Raw genomic sequence first — 24019 nt, 5'->3', positions numbered from 1 at the left:
AACGGTTCTGATACTTCCGGCGGTGGAGTATTTGTAACAGTACTGTTATTGCTGATGATGTTGGGTATTCAACTTTCAGAGATGGAAGTGTGGACCAAGACAAGAAAAAGTGTCGAGTAAACATGGGCATTAAAAGCACACCTGAGGAATTGTAAGTACTTGTTCATCTTCGCTAGTGTGAAACACATCTCTGTTGGACAAGTACTCACAGCTGTTAAGGTATACATTTTAGAGCACATGCTTACTGGATATTTTTTCTTGTTTTGGTCCATACTATCAACTCTAAAAGTATCCTAACTACAGTCTTAGCAACAACAGTACCGGTACATGTATTCCACTGTCAGACCTTTACCCCAAACTGATACATTAATTCTTTTCCATCATCCCTGAATGTATCATCACCACCGTGTCACTTTGTAAATACATACATTTACAGGTGCCGGCGCCTAGAACTTTGACGCTCGTTGGAAGCCGCTTACGGACATAGGTTTTTATGTAAAACTTAATCTTCTAAGTACCATCTACAACTTCTAGAAATGTGTAAAATGAATTGTGAAACACCCTGTGTAACGGTTCAATTTCGCATTCCTGGACTGGTTTTCCTTTCCTTAGGTTGTCGTTCCGATATACCGTAGTTTCCGGGACCCGCCTCTTGTGCTCTTGTTGGTCTGTAACTTACCTGTTCCGATTTTCCACAGGGAACGGAAACTGTACACATTCCCCACTACTTGATCTTCACATTCCAGTTGGCCTCCCCATTCAAAACCTTCGTTTTACAACACACGCTGCTGCTGCTGCTACCACTGCTGCCGCAACAGCTCACGTAGACATTGCAGTGTTAACTCTCTAAGGAAGTTTAGTTACATCTAAGAGGTCCTGTAGGCACAAATCTTACCAGGTACAACAAATAAATAACATTCATCATTAGGTCTTCATCTTGCGCTTTATCTCACGTCTCGAAGTACCTTGGGCCATATACCAGCCATTACAATGGCTGCAGGGACTGATGACCTCAGATGTAAAGTTCCATAGTGCTCAGAGCCATTTGAAACATACTATGGCTGCATATTCCATCCGCCTGCATTTTTTCTCTGTCTTTCCTAGTAATTTCCACCGTGCGCCATTACTCATTACCTTCAGTTGCCCTAAATTGAAAAACTCAGCTGGTTCTATGACTTCACTGACAATTTGCACTTTTTAGATATACTTCAGTCTTCATTTAATTGGTTTTCACGCATACTCCCAAACTTTCTCTAGTACTTACTCCATTAGTTGCCCAAGAGGTCTACGGCAAAATTTCATCGCAAAACGAAGGTAGTTCAGTTAACAGACGAGTTATTTCTTCGTTTTTTTTTTTTTTAGTTTCAGGATCTGAAATTTTCTACAGGAGAGCTGAGGACTGTTTCTATTACCTACACAATAGGAACTTGAAATTATTGCATCGCGAAGACCTAGAAAACAAACCACTTAGTTTTACAATTGAGTGTACATTATGAATTCAAGAAATGCTTACCTGAAATAGATCCACTGATCAGTGACAAGAACCACTGTGCGCAAAATAAATGCAGACCAGGTCCCAGTTGTCCACCATGACATTCTGCACAACATATGAGTCTGGCTTTCGAATGAAGTGTCAGTAAATAAAATATTGAAATGCAAAGTCAAAGCGTTCAGAGTACTCGATAATAATGTCTCACTCTTGATCAATCTCATCAGAACTGTGTTGTGAGTGGCACTGTCAGGAAGCCATGGGTGACAATATTAAGAGGATAACGCTTTCCCATGAATGGAGGATGCAGTATCACCGTTCTAAAATAATTATACGCCTGAAGTGCATACACTCATCAATAGTAAGTAACCACATGCAGACGGCCTAACGTTGCCTGCAAATATAGGCTTAGCAGACATTTCTGTTCGAAAGTGGAGATTTAAATCAAGCGTTAGAGTATCCATCGATGTAAAAAGACGACAAATCCAGAAGAGACAGTGAACCTCAAATTCATTTGCATGATTTATCCGGAGGGTTATGATATAGAACACTACACGAAAAATACCTTAGCTACTCGTGATGCGCGAAGTGTTGCGCTACTTCAGTGTTCTGGTGTGCCTTTTTGTTTGTGCATGTGAATCAACAAACGAATAATGTGACATAGCCTGAACAGAGCTCACACTAAAAATATCTCATTCATATACGGAACTATAGCCTCTCCAACTTTTGACTTCTGTTGGGCTCCCAAGTGTAATAAGATTTACGAGAACGATGCTCTTCAATGATCTAGTCTGAAGGACATGATAGAGAGAAGTTTGCATTAGAAAAGGGTACTCAACGCGATACGAACTATGTGAAGGCGTGATTATCATATATCTGCCCAAGGCATCACGTACATATTCTCTTTATTACAAGGGCTTGCCTTACTGGAGTTGGGAAAAACCGCTAACCTATGGGCACTCAGTAACCTAAGCAACGACAAACTTAGGAAAGTGCTTGGTGATTCGCTGGGTGTAATTTTTACCGTATTTTTGCACCATCCATTTGGCGAAATTCGGAAACGAATAATTCCGCTGTTTTTTAGTTCTTTTCCCGAGCGCCAAACCGTAATGACCCCATAGTCCGGGACATTTAAAATACCAGAGGAGATTATAATGAGAGAAAGGCAGTCCTATTAGAGGAAAAATTAGTTCACTTTTTTATGAGCTACTTTCCGTAAGCAGCATGCTTGGTTTTCTTAGGCAATTTTGACACCATGATATACACATTCCACTTCCGTTGCAGTAGGAACTCTATCGAGATCGAAGTTCAACGACATAAATTACTTCGAGGGGTAAAACTATCTTCCAAATTTTTAATTAGAACCTAAATATCTTTCCCAGCCGAGCTGTTTTTTTCCCCCTCTGTTAACCAGACCACGTGCGTAAATGAAAAAATAAACAAACGGGATTTATTGACAGCACTATGAATAGCTTTAAAACAATACAGTACGCGTCCACCCCACTACATGTAGTACAACAAATTTTAGATATTTATTAGTTTTATGAACTCTCGGAATATCGTATTTTAATGAAACATCCCTTTCTCTGATGACGAGATTTACCACTGTTGTACGTATTATTGTAATTACGTAAAAAACAAAAAAACGCCTGGCTTACGGTTTTTTATCTGTACCAACTGTTCAATCTATTGAGTTCTAAAAATGAAATCCACTTTGTTTTTCTGAAAATCACTTGCTTTAAAATATTGCCTCATTTATAGATACAACTGAAGAGTCTGGGTGTTTTTTCGACAAGAACACTTTGCGAAAAAAATCCTCGCCGATTGTTTCTTCTGTGATCAATACATCGAAAGAAAATATTTCAGTGATGCGACGTTTTTGAGTGCAATCGAAAACAGGTTGGCTATTGTGAACAATGCTACAACAATACCAACATACAATTATATTCCCCCTCTGCGCTGCGCTTCTGCTCCTGCCGCGACTGCGCAGGCGCAGCGAGTTTTAGATGTAACCGTTGGCTACTTGCTGACATGGCGTCTTGAAGTGTAGTGTGGGATTTCGATCCTGGCAAGGATTTCATCCCTCTTCAATGCCAACGCTACTGAAATGCCCAGGTAGTGTTATTAGAATCTCGAACGTAGTTATTATCGTTCTGTGTACATTCTGATGTGAGGATGTGAAATGTCATTGTGTACTTGTCGATTTTGTGAGAAATATCGGCGCAGTGAAAATACGCAGTAGGGTCGACGACATCGCTTTACCCTAAGCGAAATCAATATTATACACAATAATTTGGCGATAAATCATGGAAGTTATCGTTCTATAAAGTGACATCGAAATAATGCATTGTGAAGTGTCTTGTAACGCAATTCAAATCCATTTCTCGTATTGTGTGGAAAGAGTGGAGAAGGGTTGCGTAAAAGTTCTCCGTCGGGTGGAGGGGTGGGGTAAAGCGCTTATGATAAGAACAACATGGCGGCAGGGCTGGGTCCGCCGTGACGGAAAAGGGTTGGGTAATACTAAATGTCTTTATAAAATACTAGTTATTTACATTTGAACTCAAGTGTTTTGTTTTTTAATTTTGTTTGAAATATTTTAAAGTGAGTTGAGTATCTGTGTCGTTATTGTAAATGTGTAAAGCCACCTGTATGATTCGATGTTTGTACGGTCTGTAGTGTGTACCATACAGTTGTTACAATGGTTTTTTAATTGTATGTCTTTCAAATAATAGGTGTTCGGGTGATGTACGGAATTCCACCACCTGCTAGCAACCACCATCGGTAGCCATGACGTCAGCACTGCAATCGCAGCGATTCTGCCTTCGTTGGAACAACCACCAGTCAAATCTTCTCTCCGTGTTTGATCAACTATTACATGATGAATCGTTTGTGGATGTTACGCTCGCAGTCGAAGGGCGTTTACTTCGCGCCCACAAAATGGTGCTATCAGCTTGCAGCCCCTATTTTCAAGCCCTGTTTGTAGGACATCCTGACAAGCACCCCATAGTCATACTGAAAGATGTACCCTATTGTGACATGAGGAGTTTATTAGACTTTATGTATAGGGGTGAAGTTAGTGTTGATCAGGACCGCCTGACTGCATTTCTAAAAGTTGCTGAATCATTACGGATAAAGGGATTAACGGAAGTGAATGAAGAAAGATGTGATATACCCTCCATAACCTCCTCTCTGCTTTCATCTGTTCCCCCACCTGTTGTGACTACACATACACCACCACCGCCGCCACCACCACCGCCTCCTCCACCACCTCCACATCTTCACCGAATACATCCTCCAACACCAACAGCACAGAAGCGTTCTGCATCAGCAGCGACTGTAGCAAACCCGTTGTTAGGATCAGCTCTTACAGCCCCTAAGAGAAAACGTGGCCGTCCAAGAAAACTGTCTGGCAGTAGTGGTGGCACACCGGCAAATTTACCTGGTGACACTCCTCCTGTTGCTGTTAGAAATCAAAGCCAGCCATTGTTAGATGGTAATGGTGAATTGGACCCACCTATAAAGATAGCTCAAGCTCCAGATTCAATAGTGCAGGGATCTCCAGAACTGTTGGAAGTGAATTTTCAACATTCACCTGCAACAACATCTGCTTCTTCATCAGTGCAAAGGCCAACCGAAGGAGAAAATGGGCATGGGCCTTCAAGTGCACCATCTCCGGAAGATGAAAAATTATCATCAAAGGTGAGTAGTATACGTCACCTAAGAGATAATAAGCTTGGTTTTGCTGACTGTGTTGTGACAAGATATTCTGTGTGTACAGCAACATTGTGCAATTTGTTTTAAATATGTTGTCTAAGGACATCATTTCAGTTACACTTTCAATTCCACACAATACTCATAATATGAGTATTTTTACTACTGAATGTCTATGAATGTAATTCTGAACTTAATTTATATTCAGATGTCATGCCAGTAGTAATCATTTTGAGTAAAAGTATTTCAAGAATAGAGCTCACGTATTTTGATTTCTGGGGCTACATTAATTTTTTCAGTTTTGCATGTGTGATGTATGTGTGTTATAAATTAAACTCAATGTCTACTTGATAAAATTATTCAAATTTCAATCAAAAAATTATGGCCATATAAAATGTATATCGGTGACAGATGGAGAAGTTAAAGGCTACAGCAGTTGTGTTAGGTGTTATTGACTTAAGATGTTCAGCAGGTGCCTGGGTATCAATTTTTAGACACACCAAGACATCTTCTGAGGGATTAATTCTGTCATCAAATACCTTACTCCACAAGCTGTTGACATGTAGCAAAGACACACAGCAGTAGAAATACAAACTTGTTTGCTTTTGTAGTAAATTAGATTACCTGAACACTGAGCAACTGAAGAGAGCATATTTATTTGTGTTTTATTTTATGTAGCAGAATACTTTTCACTTGTGCAAAGCATTTTATTTAGTAGTTCATTCTAGGAACCTTAAGCAAAGATAAATGCTGAGTTCATTACATTAATCCACTGCTGCCATCCTCATCTTTAATTTGTTGCAGTATTGTAAAGTAATGTTTAACTGCTGTGCTTGAAATTTTAGGCCAAATGTAGTACTATTCACTTATTATAACTGCAAACCAAATGCAGAAAGACCTGGGGGGTGGGGGGGGGGATGTGAGGGACTGCATCTACTCCTCCACTGCCAACTTTCCGTTTGAGAAATGCTAAAATGTATGTGTTTTATCACCTGTCTAATCTGTCGTAAAGTAGAGCAGTCGGAAAACATTAGCCAATGCACTTATGTATTGCTTTTATTGCAAATTACCAATGTAATGGCTTTGGTATGATTGTGATAAGGAATAGATTATGTATGTTTAGGCTGTAATTATCTTTGGGGTTAGACTGAGGCTGAAATATGAGCAACGTATTGAGTGGGAGATAATGCCTCTCCCCTTATAGGGTATATGCTCACTGAGCTTACAGTTTACATTACACAGGATATTGTCCTTGTTTTGTGTTGTTCACTGATCACATTGATGCAGAGGGTGTACACGTGATTTCAGAAATGGTATTGGTTTCCCATCTACCTCAATATAATTTACACAGAACCAAACAACACAGTGAAAGTATAATTCTAACTGCAACTGTTACATAATTACAAAATCTGCTGTTCAGGTATGTTATCAGTAGGTCACTGAAGGCTGGAGACAATGCTTTTTCTTTGTAGGAAATCATTCTCTTCTTTTGAAATTACCTGTATGTTACAGGGAAGATTCTCTTCCCTGTCAAGGAAATACTCCACAGTTATAATTTCATTGTTAAGGGTCACTCACAAATGTAAATATTTAGTCTTTCTCCATGAGTGGCAAGTTAGCAAGTCCATGTCACGCATGCACTGTGGCCTGTATCCGTTACTATACTCCTATCTGTCATTACAGCTACTAGGGTGAACTAAATAACTGGAAATAACTCGTTTAGCTCTTTAGGTAAAGTTGGTGAGGTCAAATGATACAGGAATTTTTTGTGTTGTGTTTTCTTCCTTTTAGCAAAAAATAAAACTGTTGGCTTGTCAGTGCAGGTTGAATTTGGTGTAAAAAAAAAGGAAGGAGACACTATCAAATAAACAATAATTTACCTCTTTCTGTGTTCCTTTTAATTGTTTCTTTGTGAGGCAAATATTCCCTTTCACTGCCATAATAACACTTCATCGCCAGAATAAGAAATAAAAGCAGCTGCTTCTTTATTGAGAAGGGAGGAGAAGTATTTGCATGAAGTGAAATTATCAACTAGTCCTCCAGTACCATGAAATGAACAACGCAAAACATTAGTTCATCGTCATATAAATATAGCTGAGGGATCCTAGGTGCTGTAAATACCAGTGAAGTAAAGCACTGGAATAATTAAGTAGTCCACAATAGAATAAATAATCATTGGCAAAAGAGACATCTAAAATATTGTGTTCGGTCGATTATCTATGTAGTCAGTAGTACCAATATGAATGGAAATGAGTTTTTTTGCAAAGAACGTTTTTGCTTGGCACTTCAAATTATTAAATGTAAATTTGATGTACTACTACTCAAATTAATTAGATGTGTGACTACAGCTGTCTTGTGGCTCTGAAACATTACGCAACTTGGTTCTACTATTGGATGGGGAGTAGCCACTTGAGTACATAAAAACAAAAAATGAACTGACTTATACAGATGAATTTCTATTATACGTAGTTCGACCAAGGAATTTTTGTGCCTAGTGACAGAGAAATATTTCATAATCTTCATAAACACTAGTTATTATTATGTAGAAAACTAATTAAAACTGAGGCAAGAAGTATTACACATTAAGTCTGGTAACTTGTTTATTTGGAGAACACAAAATATAAGGAGAAAACATGCACTTCCAGCAAGTTCCAAAATTTATTACTATCCTTCCACTTGGTTGATCTGTGTTAAACATATAATTGGAGCTAGTTTGTGTTTATAGCCATGTATCACTGAGGGAGCTGGCACACCAACAGCATTGCTTTTTCTGTGTTTGATCAGGGGTAAAAATTGTAGTGAGAGACTGAGGCTTGAATATAGTAAACAGGTTCAGACAGATGCAACCACCAGAGACACCTTTTCACTATTCTTCAAGATGGGTTATACCTAGCAGGTATCCAGTCTTCAAAGTCAGTTTCTTAGAAGTTTTTGTGAGGCAAATCTCACTCATTAACAGTATTGATAACCGATCTCTGATCTTCAAATCCTAGAAACATGAAGAAAATCCAAACAGGCTAGTCCGCAAGGTCTCGTTGTTAGATTTGATAATAGCTATAACTGAAGTATAGCATAAGTAATGATTGAGACAAATTCTTCGCGTAAAGGACTGTTGTGTAAGTGTATCAAACAGTGATTTCAAATGTGGTGATACTGATTCTATGTTGTTGGTTTTATTTCTCAAACATGAAATTGCATTGATGCATTTATAATAAGGTGTTTCATTTTGCAAGACAAAAAATAAAAAGTAAATTTTTTTGCGTACTTAGCTTAAATTACGCCTTGAGTCTCAGTGATGTAAAAGATATACATGTCAAATTTGAATAACATTTAGAGGTTGCACACTTAGATCATTTTTGTAAAGGTGGCAAAAAATACACTTATTAATGTTAATTAGTGTCATTGAGAAAACTAGAAATAGCAAGCTTAATATTAAAAATAGAAACTAAGATTAGTAGGCAGTACGAAAGGCAAAATGTTTTTCATTAATCAGATTTGAACGATCCTGTCCCTTCTTTTGTTCGCTTGGTGATGAGTTTTCTGTGATGCTCGACTACCCTTAACAAGAATTGTTTTATTGTTTATCCCCGACCAATTCGTTAAACTTTTTAATCAGAACAGTTCCTCTTTCTGTGGTATCACTGACCTTAAGAGCATTCAGTGGCTTCATAGAGAATCATTGCAGATTCTGTCAAATCAGGGTTCCCAGAAAATTCCAAAAAAGCATTTGTATTACTAGTTATGAAATGGCTGAGATCCATCCCTTCAAAAACTGCGTTTTTATCCTGTAATTGTTTCATTTCCTTTTTCTTTGCTGGTTTGGTTACTCAATTTTTGGTCAAATTTTCCTTAACAGCCTGAGTAAAAAGTTTGTCCATAAAACCCAATCTAACTGTTGTTTCTTACTGATAACCACACCAGTGCCTCTTAGCAATTGCGAGAGCACTTTCTCGGTGTCTGCATCTGGGAAGTGCTCAGAAACTGTAGCATATCTAAATCAGCCTTTAGAGGCCATTGATATACAATTTCCACATGCCAACAGCAGATGTATTTGAGGCTGATAAAATCTGCAACCTGTTTCATTCCTTTCAACTCTTGTTGATGAGTATTCAACTATTTAGTGAAGAGGGCAATTTTTAGTGCATCCACCTTACATGATGCAGAGCCTCTGGGATCCTGAAACTTAAGTTGTTTTTAGACCAGTCTCATAGGCACAGAAGTGATAGCACCAATAACTCTTTGTGGTTTTCTCTTGAGTGATTTCCATCTTTAAGGACATTTTGTATGTAGTTAACAATTTTCACTCATTGCTCTTCATGAAAGCCTTTATCAAGACTTCCTTCATCCAGCATTATCATATGTAACTTCTTATCAAGTGAAGCCCACATACTGTGTAAGTTCCAAAAAATCTGGCTGTCAAGACCACTTGAGTGTATGCCACAGCGCTCCCTCAAACAGTCCTTGTCAATATTAGTTCATGGCTGTGATGATGCAAGCCACACACAACATTAGTCCAAACTCCCTTTCAGCTGCACCACATGGCACATGCCCCTTGGATCGGTCCTGTTTTGGATTCTGTATTATCGAAAGACATACCAGTGATGTCGTGACTACTTCAACTATCTGCTCACCAGTACCATTCAGTTCAAAGGTGGTATGCCAAGCAAGTACTCAGAATTTTTACCAGTCACTAGAACTGCATATCTGTCTTCCAGGGCAATAATTCACTGTCCCAGTGAAAGATCAAATGAGGAGGATGTTCAAAGAGTGACTCTGTTTTCCTTTGCTATTTTACTTATATTAATTACCCAACCTTGGTTAGCGGTGGCTGTACATACAGAAATTTTTGAAACATCATGTTCAAGGCACTTTGCAGTAGTTATAAATAATAGAGAGCTGTTCTCGATCGCAAGCAGCCTTGTTCCTGATCAAAAGGTTTTAATCTAGGGCTTGAACATATTTTCATTGCTGGAAATGTACACTCAGCCTCTTTGTCACCATGTGCTGATGGCTTCCAGTATAACTATCTTATTGATTGAGCGATAGCTTTGTAAGGTTTATTCTTATATGAACTTTTTTCCCTTCCTCTGTAAACTAAGTTTTTATTTTTGAGGCAAAAACCATGTCTACTACACTCATTGATTAACTCAGTATGATCTTCTCTATGTGCCAAAGAAATTCTTTATCTTCTTGAGATAAGCTAGTAACGTCCATCACATTTTGCCAAGAGTTGTCAAAAAACTTGACAAGATCACCTTTCCAAATCTGCTGTTACACATTTACTTTGTCCCTATTTCTCGATTTATCTTTTCCCAGATTTTGGTATTCTGTGTACAGTTTCTGTATTGTGGCACAGATACTCTCCTGTCTCAATAGGGATAGTTGCTTTCCTCTACACATCCTGTTGTTTGGTACTGTTAGATTTAGCAAGCCAAAAGTGTATCTTGCATTTCCTTGTGATGGCAAAAGAAAACTAAAAATACTTGTTTCTTTTAAGGGAGCTGAGCTCCTAAAAACTTTCCACCAGGCAACTTTTCTTTTTTTCTGTTTCTGTTGAAGTCCTTATTAGAAATTTCACTGATTAGAGGTAAAAGTTATCAGTGTGTGAAACTCCCAACTATCATCTAATCTTCTTGAAATTTGGCATATATATATCTCGTACATCACTGAGATGTAGGGCGTATGCAAAATTGTATGAGAATTAAATCTTCGAAAAATGTGCATTGATCATAAACATCAAAAAGTTTTGGTTATTTTGAAAGAAAAGACCAAAATTCTGAATAGTATCAAACTCAGATCACAATTGTGAATTATCTTTCCTCAGTCACGGTATGATGCAAGGTACACGAACTGAATAATCCTACCTTCATAACAATTTCAGATCTTCCAAAATTGTCTCAGATTGTGCACCATACACCATTGATGATGATGAAAAGAGTAATACTGTTACACGAGCTACATTCCACATTTTTTCCAAGTAGTCAGAAATGTGAATGATGGATACTTTAAACTTTTGCCAATTTCCTATAATGACGTGCTAAAAGTGAAGTGAAGTGTGGTTATTTTTTATTTTATTTTTGAAGTTTTCCTATTTCACGCACAGATATATTCATAGCTGCTCCTGGTGTAATTTCTGTTGTTGTTGTTGTTGTTGTTGTTGGTGGTGGTGGTGGTGGTGGTGGTGGTGGTCATCATCGCAGTGCTTCAAAGACTGGTTGTTTGAAGCTCTTCATGGTAGTGTTATCATGTGAAAACCTCTTTGCGTAACAGCTGAAAACCAACTTCGTGTTGTCAAGCCTTGGTATTGCTCTTCGACTTTTACTGCCCACATTTCCCTCTATTACCAAATTGGCTATTCCTTGATACTTCAGGATGTGTATTGATAACTGATAACTTCCTTTTGCCAAGTTGTACTACAAATTTGTTTTCTTCCCAGTTTGATTTAGATAATCTTTATCAGTCATCCAATTTACTCATGTGGTCTTCAGCATTCTACTGTAGCACCGCATTTCAAAAGCTTGTATTATTTTCTTCTTGTCTGAAATGTTAATCGTCCATTTCTCTCTTCAATACAAGGCTACACTCCAGATACTTCAGAATGCTTTCCTAGCAGTTACATTTATTTTTAGTGTTTTTCCACTTCTTTCTTCTTTCTTTTTTTTTCTGAAACACTTTTCTTGCTGTTCCTGTCTGTCTTATATATCTTTCCTACTTTGTCTGTTGTCAGTTGTTTTGCCACCCAAATAGCCAAACTCCTTTACTGCTTTTAGTGTCTCATTTCCTAATATAATTCTGTGCACATCATCTAATTTTATTCAGCTACACTCTTATTACCTTTGTTGTATTTTTGTTGATATTCATCTTATAACTGTCTTTCGAGGCACTATACACCAATCCACTCTGCGTAGCTGCTCCTGAAAACGTTTTATGGTCTCTGATCGATGTATGGTGTTGTTGGTAAACATGAAAGTCTTTGTTTCTTTTCCCTGAACTTTAATTATCTTTCCACATTTCTCCTTGGCTTAATTTGCAGCTTGCCCAGCATACTGATAGAATAATGTCAGGCATAGGCCACAACTCTGCCCCACCTTTTCTCAGCTACTGAGCGTCAATTTCATGTTCCTTGTCTTTTATATTTACGGTCTGGTTTCTCCACAAGTTATAGTTAATATTTCAGTCCCAGCGTTTTGTTACTGCTGTCTTCAGAATTTCAAGAGTATATTCCAATTAACACTGTGTAAAGCTTTAGGCCTACTTAGTCTCCAGTAAATGTTCGTAGTTTAAAGAAAAAATTCTATTCTTCTGTAAAGTTTACTCATGAATATGTTTTGCTTTTCCAGTACCATTCGCAGCTCCCTTGTATAATTAGAATAGATTGTGTAGACAGAGGAAGCCAATCCAGAACATTTACATAATGCATATTTTCCTTGAACTTTCTGGCTGAGTATGCTGTCAGTTCTCAAATTGTCTTGTACAAAAAGATAAATTCAACAGTAAGTTTAATCAAGTGGAATATTCTCAGCAATTTCCTTCTCGGTACATTATCCTGCGTTGTTCCTACTTTTTAAAAATGTTATTTGCCAATGCTTTGTACCGATAATTTGTTTTCGGAAGAACTATTCCAAATGGTTATAACACCATAAAGGAACAGAAGCGGCAATATCCACATATTCAAGAAACCTTCAGATGCTTGAGATCTGCCAACAGGGAGAATATCATAGAAATTAGTTAAATCTCTGAGTACTTTCGTTACGTCCAACTGATGTCTATTACAGCTAAGAAGTTGTGCAGATCAGTAGAAATTATCACACTACATGTTAAATTGTAATTGTAGTGATAGCTGCATTGCTTGCACAGTGATTATGTACTTAATTTTCAAGAAATGAGGATCAACATTAGCATTTCAAGAAAATGAATATCCTTTTCATTTGGTATTGAGTACAGGGAACACTACAAAATTATTGTTAGTTACATTACTTAACTTATTTTTTTCTGTACAATATCTTATTTCCAAAGATTATCGTGTACAACAAGAAAGGCAATATCTAGCTGCCTATTACATGTAAAGTTGCAGATATCTGCTAACTGTTTTATGAACCTCTATTTGTTAGAGGAAGAGAGGATAATATCAGTAAAATTAATTGATATGTAGCATTGCTTTATGTAATGTTCACAGTGCAGGTAACAAGGAAAAGTGATAACAAAGCCGGCCGCTGTGGCTGAGTGGTTCTAGGCGCTTCAGTCCAGAACCACGCGACTGCTATGGTCGCAGGTTCGAATCCTGCCTCGGGCATGGATGTTTGTGATGATGTCCTTTGGTTAGTTAGGTTTAAGTAGTTCTAAGGTGTAGGGGACTGATGACCTCAGATGTTAAGCCCCATAGTGCTCAGAGCTTTTTTTTTTTTTCCATGTCGGACATTTCGAGATAAGACGACCAGCAGAGTGAGACCTATTACAATAGTGTAATGAATGTGACTTCATGAAGCAAACAAATTTTGATTCAGGAAAACAAGTTACAAGCAGTTTGAGAGGTGGTATATGTGCCAATTTCCAGTGATACATGTAAACTGGTAAATTACAGATGTTAGAAAAAGAAGTCTTCCTTTTTAAAGTGTTGGGGAGTGTCAGTTTTCTGAGAAATTGAATCATTTTACATAACAGCACAAATTTTATGGGCAAATAATTCCTATGCCAGTACATTTCTCAGTGCAATCGTAAAGTGTACTAAAGGAAAATTTTGTGGATGGAGTACTTGTGTGGCAGTGTTGCCTGTAAAGCGGTATGACGGTTTAAGTTACCATAAAGACAGGCACAGTCTACAGTCAGACAAAAAAAGTGGAGCATCCAGATGACATGGTTGGATGTCAATATAACTTTTTACACGTACAACGTGTCAGTGAGCATGGAAATTATTTAGAGTTGATGTTGATTGAGCTCTGCCGCATGCACACGTTATAGTGTTTATCAGCTCCTGACAGAAAACGATATCATTACGTGCCTCCATTTGGCTGGCTGGTCAGATCATGTAATATCCATATTTCTGCGGTATTTGAGTGTGACAGTGGCTTGATGAAATGCATGGGAACATAAGAGCAGATACACTCATCAAGGTTCCTGTAGAGCACGTCTTACAACCACAAGGGAAGGCCAGTGGGCGGGGGAGATTGCCGCTTTGTGCACCAAGCTCATCATAAGTCCATCACACCTGTACTTGCCGTCAGAGAACAAGTAATGGGCTCCCTGGCTCATTCCATGTAATCCTGCATCATTGGTCAGAGACTAGCAGCAGCTAGGTCAGTGAATTGCTATCTCATGTGCAGGCTGCCATTAACACAACACCACTTGACGGTTTGGAGTGGTGCCAAGACCAGGAAGCGTGGGCAGCTTGTAGAATGGTGTCACACTTTGTTCAGCAATGAATTGTAGTTCTGCGCTACCCTGGATGGCTAATGTCGGCAATTATGGTGGAGAGCAAGGTGGAGTTCCCATTCTTCCAATGTTTTAGGCACAGCATTGTGACACTCAGTGTCATGCTATGGGGAGCCGTTTGGTATGGCCACACGTCACAGTTGGTGCTGAATGAGGAACTGTGAAGGCACGACACAGTGGTATGTCACAGACATCTTGTGTCATCATTTGTTGCCTCTTGTGCATGATGACATTTTTCAACAGTATAATGCTCGCCCACATGTGGCCCATGACTTTATGAACTGCCTGGATGATGTTGAGGTACTCCTGTGGTCATCTAGATCCTCGAGGTACTCCTGTGGTCCTTAGATTTGTCCCTGACAGAACATTGTGAGGCCAGTTAGACATAAACTTTCTCTGTGCCAGTATCCAGCATATCAAGGACCACATTTGCGGGCCACCTTGCCTCAAGAGAGGATGAAACTGTTTTATGACACACCTACCCATCAAATCAGTACATGCAGCAAGGCCAGAGGAGGTGCAGTGTCATGCTGATAAGTGGGATCATACTACCATGTTCACCGTAAATTCGACTCAGTTTTGTAAACACTGAAATAACATCACATACTTTAGCAACCCATGAACTTTTCATTTTGTTTGCTCCTCTCCTCCTGGGTGTTTCACTTTTTTGTAAGGCATGATGATATGCTCACGGCTCCAATAGAGAGACCAAATTTCGTTTTAGTATGAGAGGTGTTCAATAAGTAACGCAACAATTTTTTTTCCCGGCCAATTTCAGTTGAAAAAATGCAGAATTTGTTGTGGCACTTTGTGAAAACCCACTCCAGCCCCTACACTTTGATGAAGTTACAGTAGGTGGCAGCACTATACATAGCCTTCAGAATGATTTCTGTAACAGTGGTCCATTCCAAGCAGAGATGTGTTATCGAGTTCCTTTTGGCAGAAAACCAGACCATCACAGAAATTCATAGGCACTTACAGAAGGCCTGTGGGAACCTGGCAGTGAACAAAAGCGTTGTGCGTCATTGGGTGAGGCGTCTTTGTCGTCATCACAACAAGTTCACACAAACCTGTCCAATCACTCGTGTGCCAGCCAACTGTACACAGCTGTGACTCGTGCAGTGTTCGAGAGTGCGGGTGTAGACACACACTCGAGGCGATCAACATGTCACAAACAAACAGTTTGCTTCTCAGGTGGAGATATCTGTTGGTAGTGTTGACATACCTGTCCACCAGTTGGGATACCCAGAGGTTTGTACACACTGGGATCGTCGCTGCCTAAAAGAAGACCATAAAGGGCAAAGGATCTTCTGTGCGGAATTTTTTACCTCACAACTTCAGACTTCCATCTGTTTGGCCCAATGAAGGATACACTCCACAGGAAACAATATGTGGGTTATGGGCACATAATTGATGCATCAAGATGTTGTCTCTAGCGTCGACCAGTAGTGTGGTACTGTACGGGCACACAGGCCCTCCCATTTAGGAGGCGTAAGGCTGTCTCATTGGACAAAGATTATATTGAAAAATAGGGTTTTCCAGTCAAAGTAGTGGAGAAGAGCATGATGTATTGGAATCCTGAATAAAACCAACCTGCTTTTAGAAAAAGTCTTGCACTACTTAATGTATGTTGATACTAAAGTCTCTGCTAAATGAATTTATTATAAAACCTGCATCTTCCAACTTTATTCTGTATCACCCAATTTTTAGCCCAGTCATTAAAAAAACCTTCAATAAAATATGGTATTGCAACTGAAATCAGAAATAATTTTGATCCAGACCTGTATTTCCTCTCGCCCAGGGTGCACATTAATCACTTCTCATGAGGACTTATGTCGCAAACATTTGTTTGTTTATTATGCTACCCTATTCACTATACTTCAGTATTGTGACACATTTTATTAAGTATAGTTGTAGATTTTATTGGAAATTTACAGTTTATTTCTTAACAGAACTATTTCAGAAGTTGAAATTTGCCTGATGGTGTAACATGCCTACATTATGGAATATTTGTGAGGGTGGCAAGATTTAAGATGATGAAGTTTAAAAAATTAATGTAATAACTGGACCCTTCCCCCCCCCCCCCCCCCCCCCCAAATGGTTCCCAACTGAACTCTTTAAACAGGCCTACTTCAAATTATGCTTTTTGTTTACCTCATCCCATACCTCACTTGATGATTTCTTGTAATAAATGAATATATCTTCTAGTTAAGCAAGAACTGCAGTTATTTTAGATGGAGTCTAAATGCAAATTGTTTAGTCTCTCCTCACTACTTTCTTTTTTTTATTTTTTAAAGTAGGCCTATTTATTTCAGTAAATATTGATAGAATTACAAATTTTCCACAGTTTTATCACCAACTATGAAATTTATTTTTTTAACTTAAGGCCCAGTTGCTTGGAATGAGATTTCACAATTTTCTTGGGCCTTTTATTTTTCCATCCACTTTAGTCTCTATTCCTCAGATAGCCACTTTAGGACCATTTGCTATATTGTCCTCTATCCTGGGTTGAATGTAAGATTTTGACAGGGGTCTGCTTGTCTTTCGGTTTTGGGAGTTTGCGTCCCACTCGCTTATTGATTATTATCATTGTCTTCTCTTGTTTATTCTTGTGGTTCATCTCCTGGGCTGCATATGGTTTTAAATTTGTAATCCTGAAAGACTGGCATCCTTTACAGTCATTGGTTGTGCAATGATTTAAATGTGTGTATACGGGTCATAACACACATCTGTAAATGAGCTCAACAAGTTAAATCAGAATTTTCCTATGATAAAAAAACACTAATGGCTTCTGTTCACTCACTGTATACTTGATTTCATGCTCCACCACCCTGCCCCACTGCCATTCTGCTACCAAAATTTGAGTGCAGCAGTCAGCATCCAGTTCTCGTGTCGAGTTTCCACTGACAGAGAGTAATACAATTTTGAATTGCTGTGATGCCGTGAGCTTTCTTAAAATTTAATGTAAATTTTTAGGATTGACATGTCATCTGCCTCTAATGCTCAAATGTGTGTGTTACTTCTATTCTGCAAAAGGTATTAGGAGTGTCCAGTTCTTTTTCATCTACTACTCCAGTCCACTGATGATCTCACTATCCTTTTCACCTCAGCATGTTGGATTGAAATCCACAATTCCTCCCAATTCTGAGTTCCCATCGCCTCTACTCTGGAAATATTTGGTCCAAATTTGTATGTGAAACTGCTCAATATTGGTTATCTCGAAAATTGTAGTTACCTCTTTTGACCATAAGTGAATCCTTATTTGTACCTCCTGCTACAGTGCTATAAATTAAAAGAATTCAAAATGTTAGTCTGCAGAGCTTAATGACCACAGAACCCATTCAGCATATGATTACACTTTCTTGGTGAAACTCTGTACTCCTTGGAACCAAGATTTCCATTTTTCACAAAGGTATGTGTTTACCGTAAGAGTCATTCCATACCTTCTCACAGGCGGTGATAAGGTTACCATTAAAACAATTTAGTCATGGGTATGTACATGTATTCACAGTAAAGTTAAATAGCACTGGCCTACCTCTAAACATTTTTGATGAATTCAGGTTTGATTGCTTAAGGGATCTGTACCCGATCATTAGTCAGGCACCAATTTCTCTTTTTTTCAGAGACCTACTATGTGGTAATGAATTGACGTACAGACCTTAATTTTTTTATATATCTAATGGCCTTGCCGCAGTGGTATTACCAGTTCCTGTCAGGTCACCGAAGTTAAGCGCTGTTGGGCCGGGCTAGCACTTGGATGTGTGACCATCCGGTCTGCCGAGCACTGTTGGCAAGCAGGGTGCTCAACCCTTGTAAGGCAAACTGAAGAGCTACATGACTGACAAGTAGTGGCTCCGGTCTCGTAAAGTAACATATGGCAAGGAGAGCAGTGTGCTGATCACAGGCCCCTTCATATCCACATCCAGTGACGCCTGTGGGCTGGGGACGACCCAGCGGCCGGTCAGTCTCATCGGGCCTCCGTGGCCTGATCAGGCGGAGTTTTAGTTTTTAGTATGCAGTCACTTTAAGTTGATATAATGTTTAAAAAGTAGGATACAATACATCAGCCAGGTTTTTTTTATCAAAAATGTTGAAACATACACTTTTCCATGCTGTGCTTTAAATTCGCGGAAAAAAAAAAGCAGCATAGCTTTGTACAGGAAAACGAAACAGACTTCAGCTTGTGCATTGTAACTCTTTAGCCCTAGTTTTAAGTATGAATAATAATGGAACATATTTGCCATTTCATGAAAAAGTGCTTTGCAGAATTTTTGTGTTTATATACAGTAGTATGTATGTAAAATAATAATAATAATAATAATAATAATGTCTCTCAATGCTGCTTGCATCAGTTCTTTTGTTTTACTGAAGTTGTCTTTTTAATGGGTCATTCCATGCCAAGTGGTCTAGAGGCTCCCACATGGATTTTGATGAAATTTTGTATGAACATTCACACATGTTCTCAATGAACACTGGTAAAGTTTCAGTTTCAAAAATTCAATACTTTTGGAGATACAGTCGCTTTTTTAAGACCATAGCACAGCTTTCTATAGTGCGTCCTTGAATTTTCAGAAACTTTGAGATATCTTTGTAAGTATTTGTATGAAAGAAACAAAACTTGGCCATCTTATACAACTTTTAGAGCTCTTTAAAGTGAAATATTAAGAAAAGCATTTCTGAACAATTTTCATATAGATAATTTGAAGCAAAGTTGGGCGAAAAAATAGCTGTTTTAAAAAAATGCGAACTTTAGTTTTTTATATCTCCAAAAGTAATTGGGGGATGTACATCAAACTGTGCACACCATAACTCACCAACACAAGGTCTTAGAATATAAAATTTCATTCTCCTATTGCTTTCCATTATTTCACAAATCTAGGGTAAAGTTGACGATTTTTCAAAAAGTGCTAAAAATGGGTATATTTAGTCAAATTTTTCAAAAAAGTGTTTTCTCCAAACTCTTCTAAACTATGGTCATTAGAAAGAGCATATTCTAAACTATCTAGAAAAGTGGATTTGGTTTTGCAATGCAAGCATATAAGGCCCTAAAAAGTAGCATCATCAAAGAGGCGCACTGTAAGTTTGAACACATTTTTCTGGCACTCAAATTATACCTGAAATCTTTCATTTTGCCTTATACATGTTTATTAATGTCTCGGATAAGTGAAATAAGAAGTCCTGATGAATAGGACCTAGCTTAAGTCCAAATAGTAAAAGAATAAAAATTGAAACAATGTTATCTCTTAATTGTCACCTCCCCCCCCCCCCCCCCCCCACTCACTCACTCACTCACTCACTCTCTCTCTCTCTCTCTCTCTCTCTCTCTCTCTCTCTCTCTCTCTCTCTCTCTCTCACGCACACGCACAATTATTATTAAGAATGAATGTAAATCGTAAAATTTATTTGCGTAATCATCTAATTATTAGTTGTCTGTTTAATGAACAACACCAGCTTACTGATGGAAAAGAAGTGTATAAGTGAGTTGCTATGGTCCATGGTGGCTTAACCACTGCTAGTTTCATTTCACCTGATAAAATCAGCATTCCCATTGCCATAGGGGCCACGCCCGATAGCTTATCAACAACAGCCACGGGTAGGTTTCTTTACACAGGTTCCCAAGCCTGATAGTAAAATTATTTAAGTGCTCTGGGGTTCCTTAGATTGTTTCCTCTAACCTATTTCAATTTTTGATATGCTACATTAATTTTCTGATGAATATCTAGTGGAATGGTGTATTGCCGGCCAGACGATTTTACTGATGGAGTTGGAATAACTACAATAATGTGGTGTTTCGGAACCCAGCACTTGTCACTTCTTCGTGGCCAATAAAATGAATTTGCTGGACCATGTGGGTGCATAAAGTTTATTAATGCATCCCTCTGCTCTGCGGAGGTCTCGCAGATATTCCCAATCCACCACACGTTTTCATAGATGCATGCAACATATTGTCCTGGTTGGAGAGCAGACATTAATATGCCTCCTTCATTACTGTGACCCATTTTAGCTAGAAAAGATGAACAACCATTTGAAACTGCTGACCTTAATTGTTGTTTCATCAATAGGTAAAAAGTGATGATTTTCTCTAGCGCCTGTTTGTTCAAGTTTAAACCTCTCTTCTTCTCTTCTTGGGACACAATATTTTTTTCAATTTCATCTTTACTGACGAAAACAAATTTAATTCCATTAATGTTTTCAGAGCAGAAGTGAAACAGATCTAGGGGAGTAAGAATTTGTCCATTAAGTGGCCGTTGCAAGCTTGCTCTTGCTGCTAACCGCTTTGTTGTACCTCCAATCCCATCACAAGGTGATTTCCTGTGACTAGTAGCAAAAAAAATTCCATTCGGCTGTCATTTCAAAATCACTCTTACGATAGCACAAATTTAGGAAATTCTTGAAATTTTTATATTGAGCACTGGAGCCATCACTGAAATAATGAATGTGGGATATCGGTGCAAACTGTGCTTTTATATATTTGATGAGCTCCTTTATAAAAACGTGAACTGTAATAGTGTCATGCCGCAAACAATCACTGATAATGCAAAAACTTAAAGATTCTACTTTCTCATTTTGATGAAAGTAGATAACAAATGGATGAATTGTTGCTTGACTATTGTCCACCGAGCGAGGTGGCGCAGTGGTTAGCACACTGGACTCGCATTCGGGAGGACGACGGTTCAATCCCGTCTCCAGCCATCCTGATTTAGGTTTTCCGTGATTTCCCTAAATCGTTTCAGGCAAATGCCGGGATGGTTCCTTTGAAAGGGCACGGCCGATTTCCTTCCCTAGCCCGAGCTTGCGCTCAGTCTCTAATGACCTCGTTGTCGACGGGACGTTAAACACTAACCACCACCACCACCACCGCCGCCACTATTGTCCCAGTGGAAGCCTTGCACAGCATCCTGAGTGATAAAAGAATAATTTTCTGCAAAATCCAGTGGGACAACAAGCTCTTCGTCTTTCAGATGACATTTAAGGCCTTTAAGTTGCAAGCTTTGATGCTTGGCAATGTAATGATGGCATGACAGACTCCATATTTTATTTTTTACATCTTCAATAAATTCATCCACTACCATTTGCTTCGTGTCCAGTGTGGCCCGATCGGTATGTATCCATTGCTTAAAAACAATAACTTCCTGTGGCTCATGATCTACGAAATAGCTGGCAATTCCAGATGCTATAGCTTTGGGCCCAGGACACCTTTCACAGCGATGTAGCATGCACTGTTTAGAGTTCAAAGTGCAAACTGCCTTGCTGAGAATCTCCTTATAATTTTCACATATACCAGCTCCGCTAAGTATAAGCTTAACATTTTGGTGAATTGCACAGATGCAAACTGCATGCATTCCAGCTGATCCTACTGTTACACACCATTTGGGTCTAAGTTCACAAAACTTTGAGAACCCTATTTCTGGACCATTTATGTTCATATAGATAACATACATTTCCCGTAAATTGCAAAGTAACAATCTTTTCTGCATGTACGTCTTTCTATCTAAAAGTCTAACTGAAATACTATCTTTTTTTCCAGGGCACACCCTACTATACTCATCATCTTCAAAAAAGTTTTGCACTCTACTAGCAACTTCTGCTGGTAATTTCCTGCTTTGCCTATTTTCTGGAAGTGCCAGAATGCCCTTCTCTGCCTTAAGCTTCCGAGCATTCTTCACCATTCTTTCAGGCACGCTGAACTGAGCTGCTGTTTGTCTGACTGTCCAACTTACAGGTGCCAAGGTTGAAATTTGCATCTGTTCTTTATGAATTGCATTCTGCATCTTGGCTTTCAGTTCAGTCAGCAAATGTGCATATTCGGCACAGTTTCCACATTCCTTAATTTCACTAGCATCTTCAATTTGTCGGTTTACTCCCATTGCATTTACAATTCTGTTTTTAATCACATTTTGAGCCTTTTGAATTTTCTTCTTCACATATTGGGGCTTATCTCTGTAGCTTACTGTTTTCTTCAGGGGTGAAATACTGATAGACAATAAGCTACTATTTAATTCTTCTTTTGGTGTAAAGTCCTCATCAGAATGTGATGATGAGGCTGATAAAGCTTTGTCCAAGTGTTTATTTAAGGTAGTCCTGCAAGCCGGACAAATTTTCTGACCTGGCTTTATGTTATTAACAAGCTGCTTCTTCAACATATCAGAAGCCTTATTAGCTGTTTCAGTATCAAGAGTGCGAATTCCTGCCTTAACATTGTGATTCACCTTCCCAAACAGATTGAAGCATTTTTTTGTAACCTCTCATATTGTGTCAATAACAGGGCTTCATGGTGTAGGTGAACTTCAGAGGTATTGTCCAGCTTTGCTTCAGAACGTCAGACCAACAACTCTCTTTTTCCTCATCACTAAAATCCGCAAACCATTTTAAAGCAGCTTTTTTGGCAAAGAAAGTGACATGACACTTTGTTCCACTATCTCCTTGTCCAACTGAGCAGGAAGGTATGCTGTTCCCTTCTGCATCCATCTCTAATCAGTAACTAAATAATGTATTTGACCTCTAAGTGCAAATTATAATCTGCTTAAATTTCAGACAAATTGCTACTGAATGAAATTACACACAATGTATAATACCAATGAAAAAATCTAATAAGAGATGTATGCTATAAAAGACACAATCAAAACTATTTTTTGTAAATTAGATTACAAAATTTGATGGTCTTACGAATCACTTAACAAGCCACACTCAGTCAAGAGAACCCACTCACTATGCTGCAAACACACCACTGAAATACTGATTGTTCAAACAAGGCTCACAATAATGAAACAATCTGATTGTTAAAGTAATTGTTGCCATTATATTTTGTATAAACAGTGAATCTTGTGAATTTTCTCTGTGAAACTAGTGGTTACGTATTTACCAAGGTAGTAGGCTACATTTAAGTGTGATTAAATACAAAATTAACTGTCTTAGATGTTTAACCAACCAATTTCACATGTTTCCCTAATAACTTTAAGACAAAAATTCACAGGTTACAACACCTCGGTATTAAAATCTCTGCAATATTGATTGGAAAATTTACATCACTTGATGCATGATTCAAGCAAACCGATTCTTTTTTGGAAAAATGTTTTGAATCCAAAAATTAGGTCTTCATTTTCCACTTGCAAATATTTACAATTTTGAGAAGTACAAAGAATATGAAGCTATTATTCATAGTTTTCAAGTTTTTCTGACAGTCTCATTGCCAGTTTACCAGATCTTTTTATTTCAATTATTCAAGGCACTAATAAACATTTATTAGGCATAATAAAAGGTTTCAGGTATAATTTGAATGCCAGAAAAATGTGTTCAAACTTACAGTGCGCCTCTCTGATGATGCTACTTTTTAGGGCCTTATGTGCTTGCATTGCAAAACCAAATCCACTTTTCTAGATAGTTTAGAAT

At 38.3% G+C, this 24019-nt stretch overlaps 1 protein-coding gene across 3 annotated transcripts in view; it reads left to right on the top strand.

Annotated features, from left to right (window-relative positions):
- The first annotated feature begins 3522 nt into the window (after window positions 1–3522).
- The window catches only part of LOC126235712 (protein tramtrack, alpha isoform-like), a 161356-nt gene continuing 140859 nt past the window's right edge, over window positions 3523–24019 (top strand). For 2 of the 3 annotated variants that reach the window (XM_049944475.1, XM_049944473.1), the window contains exons 1-2: window positions 3523–3604; window positions 4222–5188. In XM_049944475.1, the coding sequence (XP_049800432.1) occupies window positions 4277–5188 (912 nt within the window). In that variant the 5' untranslated portion in view covers window positions 3523–3604; window positions 4222–4276. Of the gene's footprint in view, window positions 3605–3959; window positions 4004–4221; window positions 5189–24019 lie in introns of those variants that run through there. The other variant, XM_049944474.1, reaches the window with a different exon arrangement.

The sequence above is a fragment of the Schistocerca nitens genome, chromosome 2 (assembly GCF_023898315.1).
Source record: "Schistocerca nitens isolate TAMUIC-IGC-003100 chromosome 2, iqSchNite1.1, whole genome shotgun sequence".
Lineage (NCBI taxonomy): Eukaryota > Metazoa > Arthropoda > Insecta > Orthoptera > Acrididae > Schistocerca > Schistocerca nitens.
Note: the sequence above shows the minus strand (reverse complement) of the source record. Positions and strands in the feature narration are given on the sequence as shown.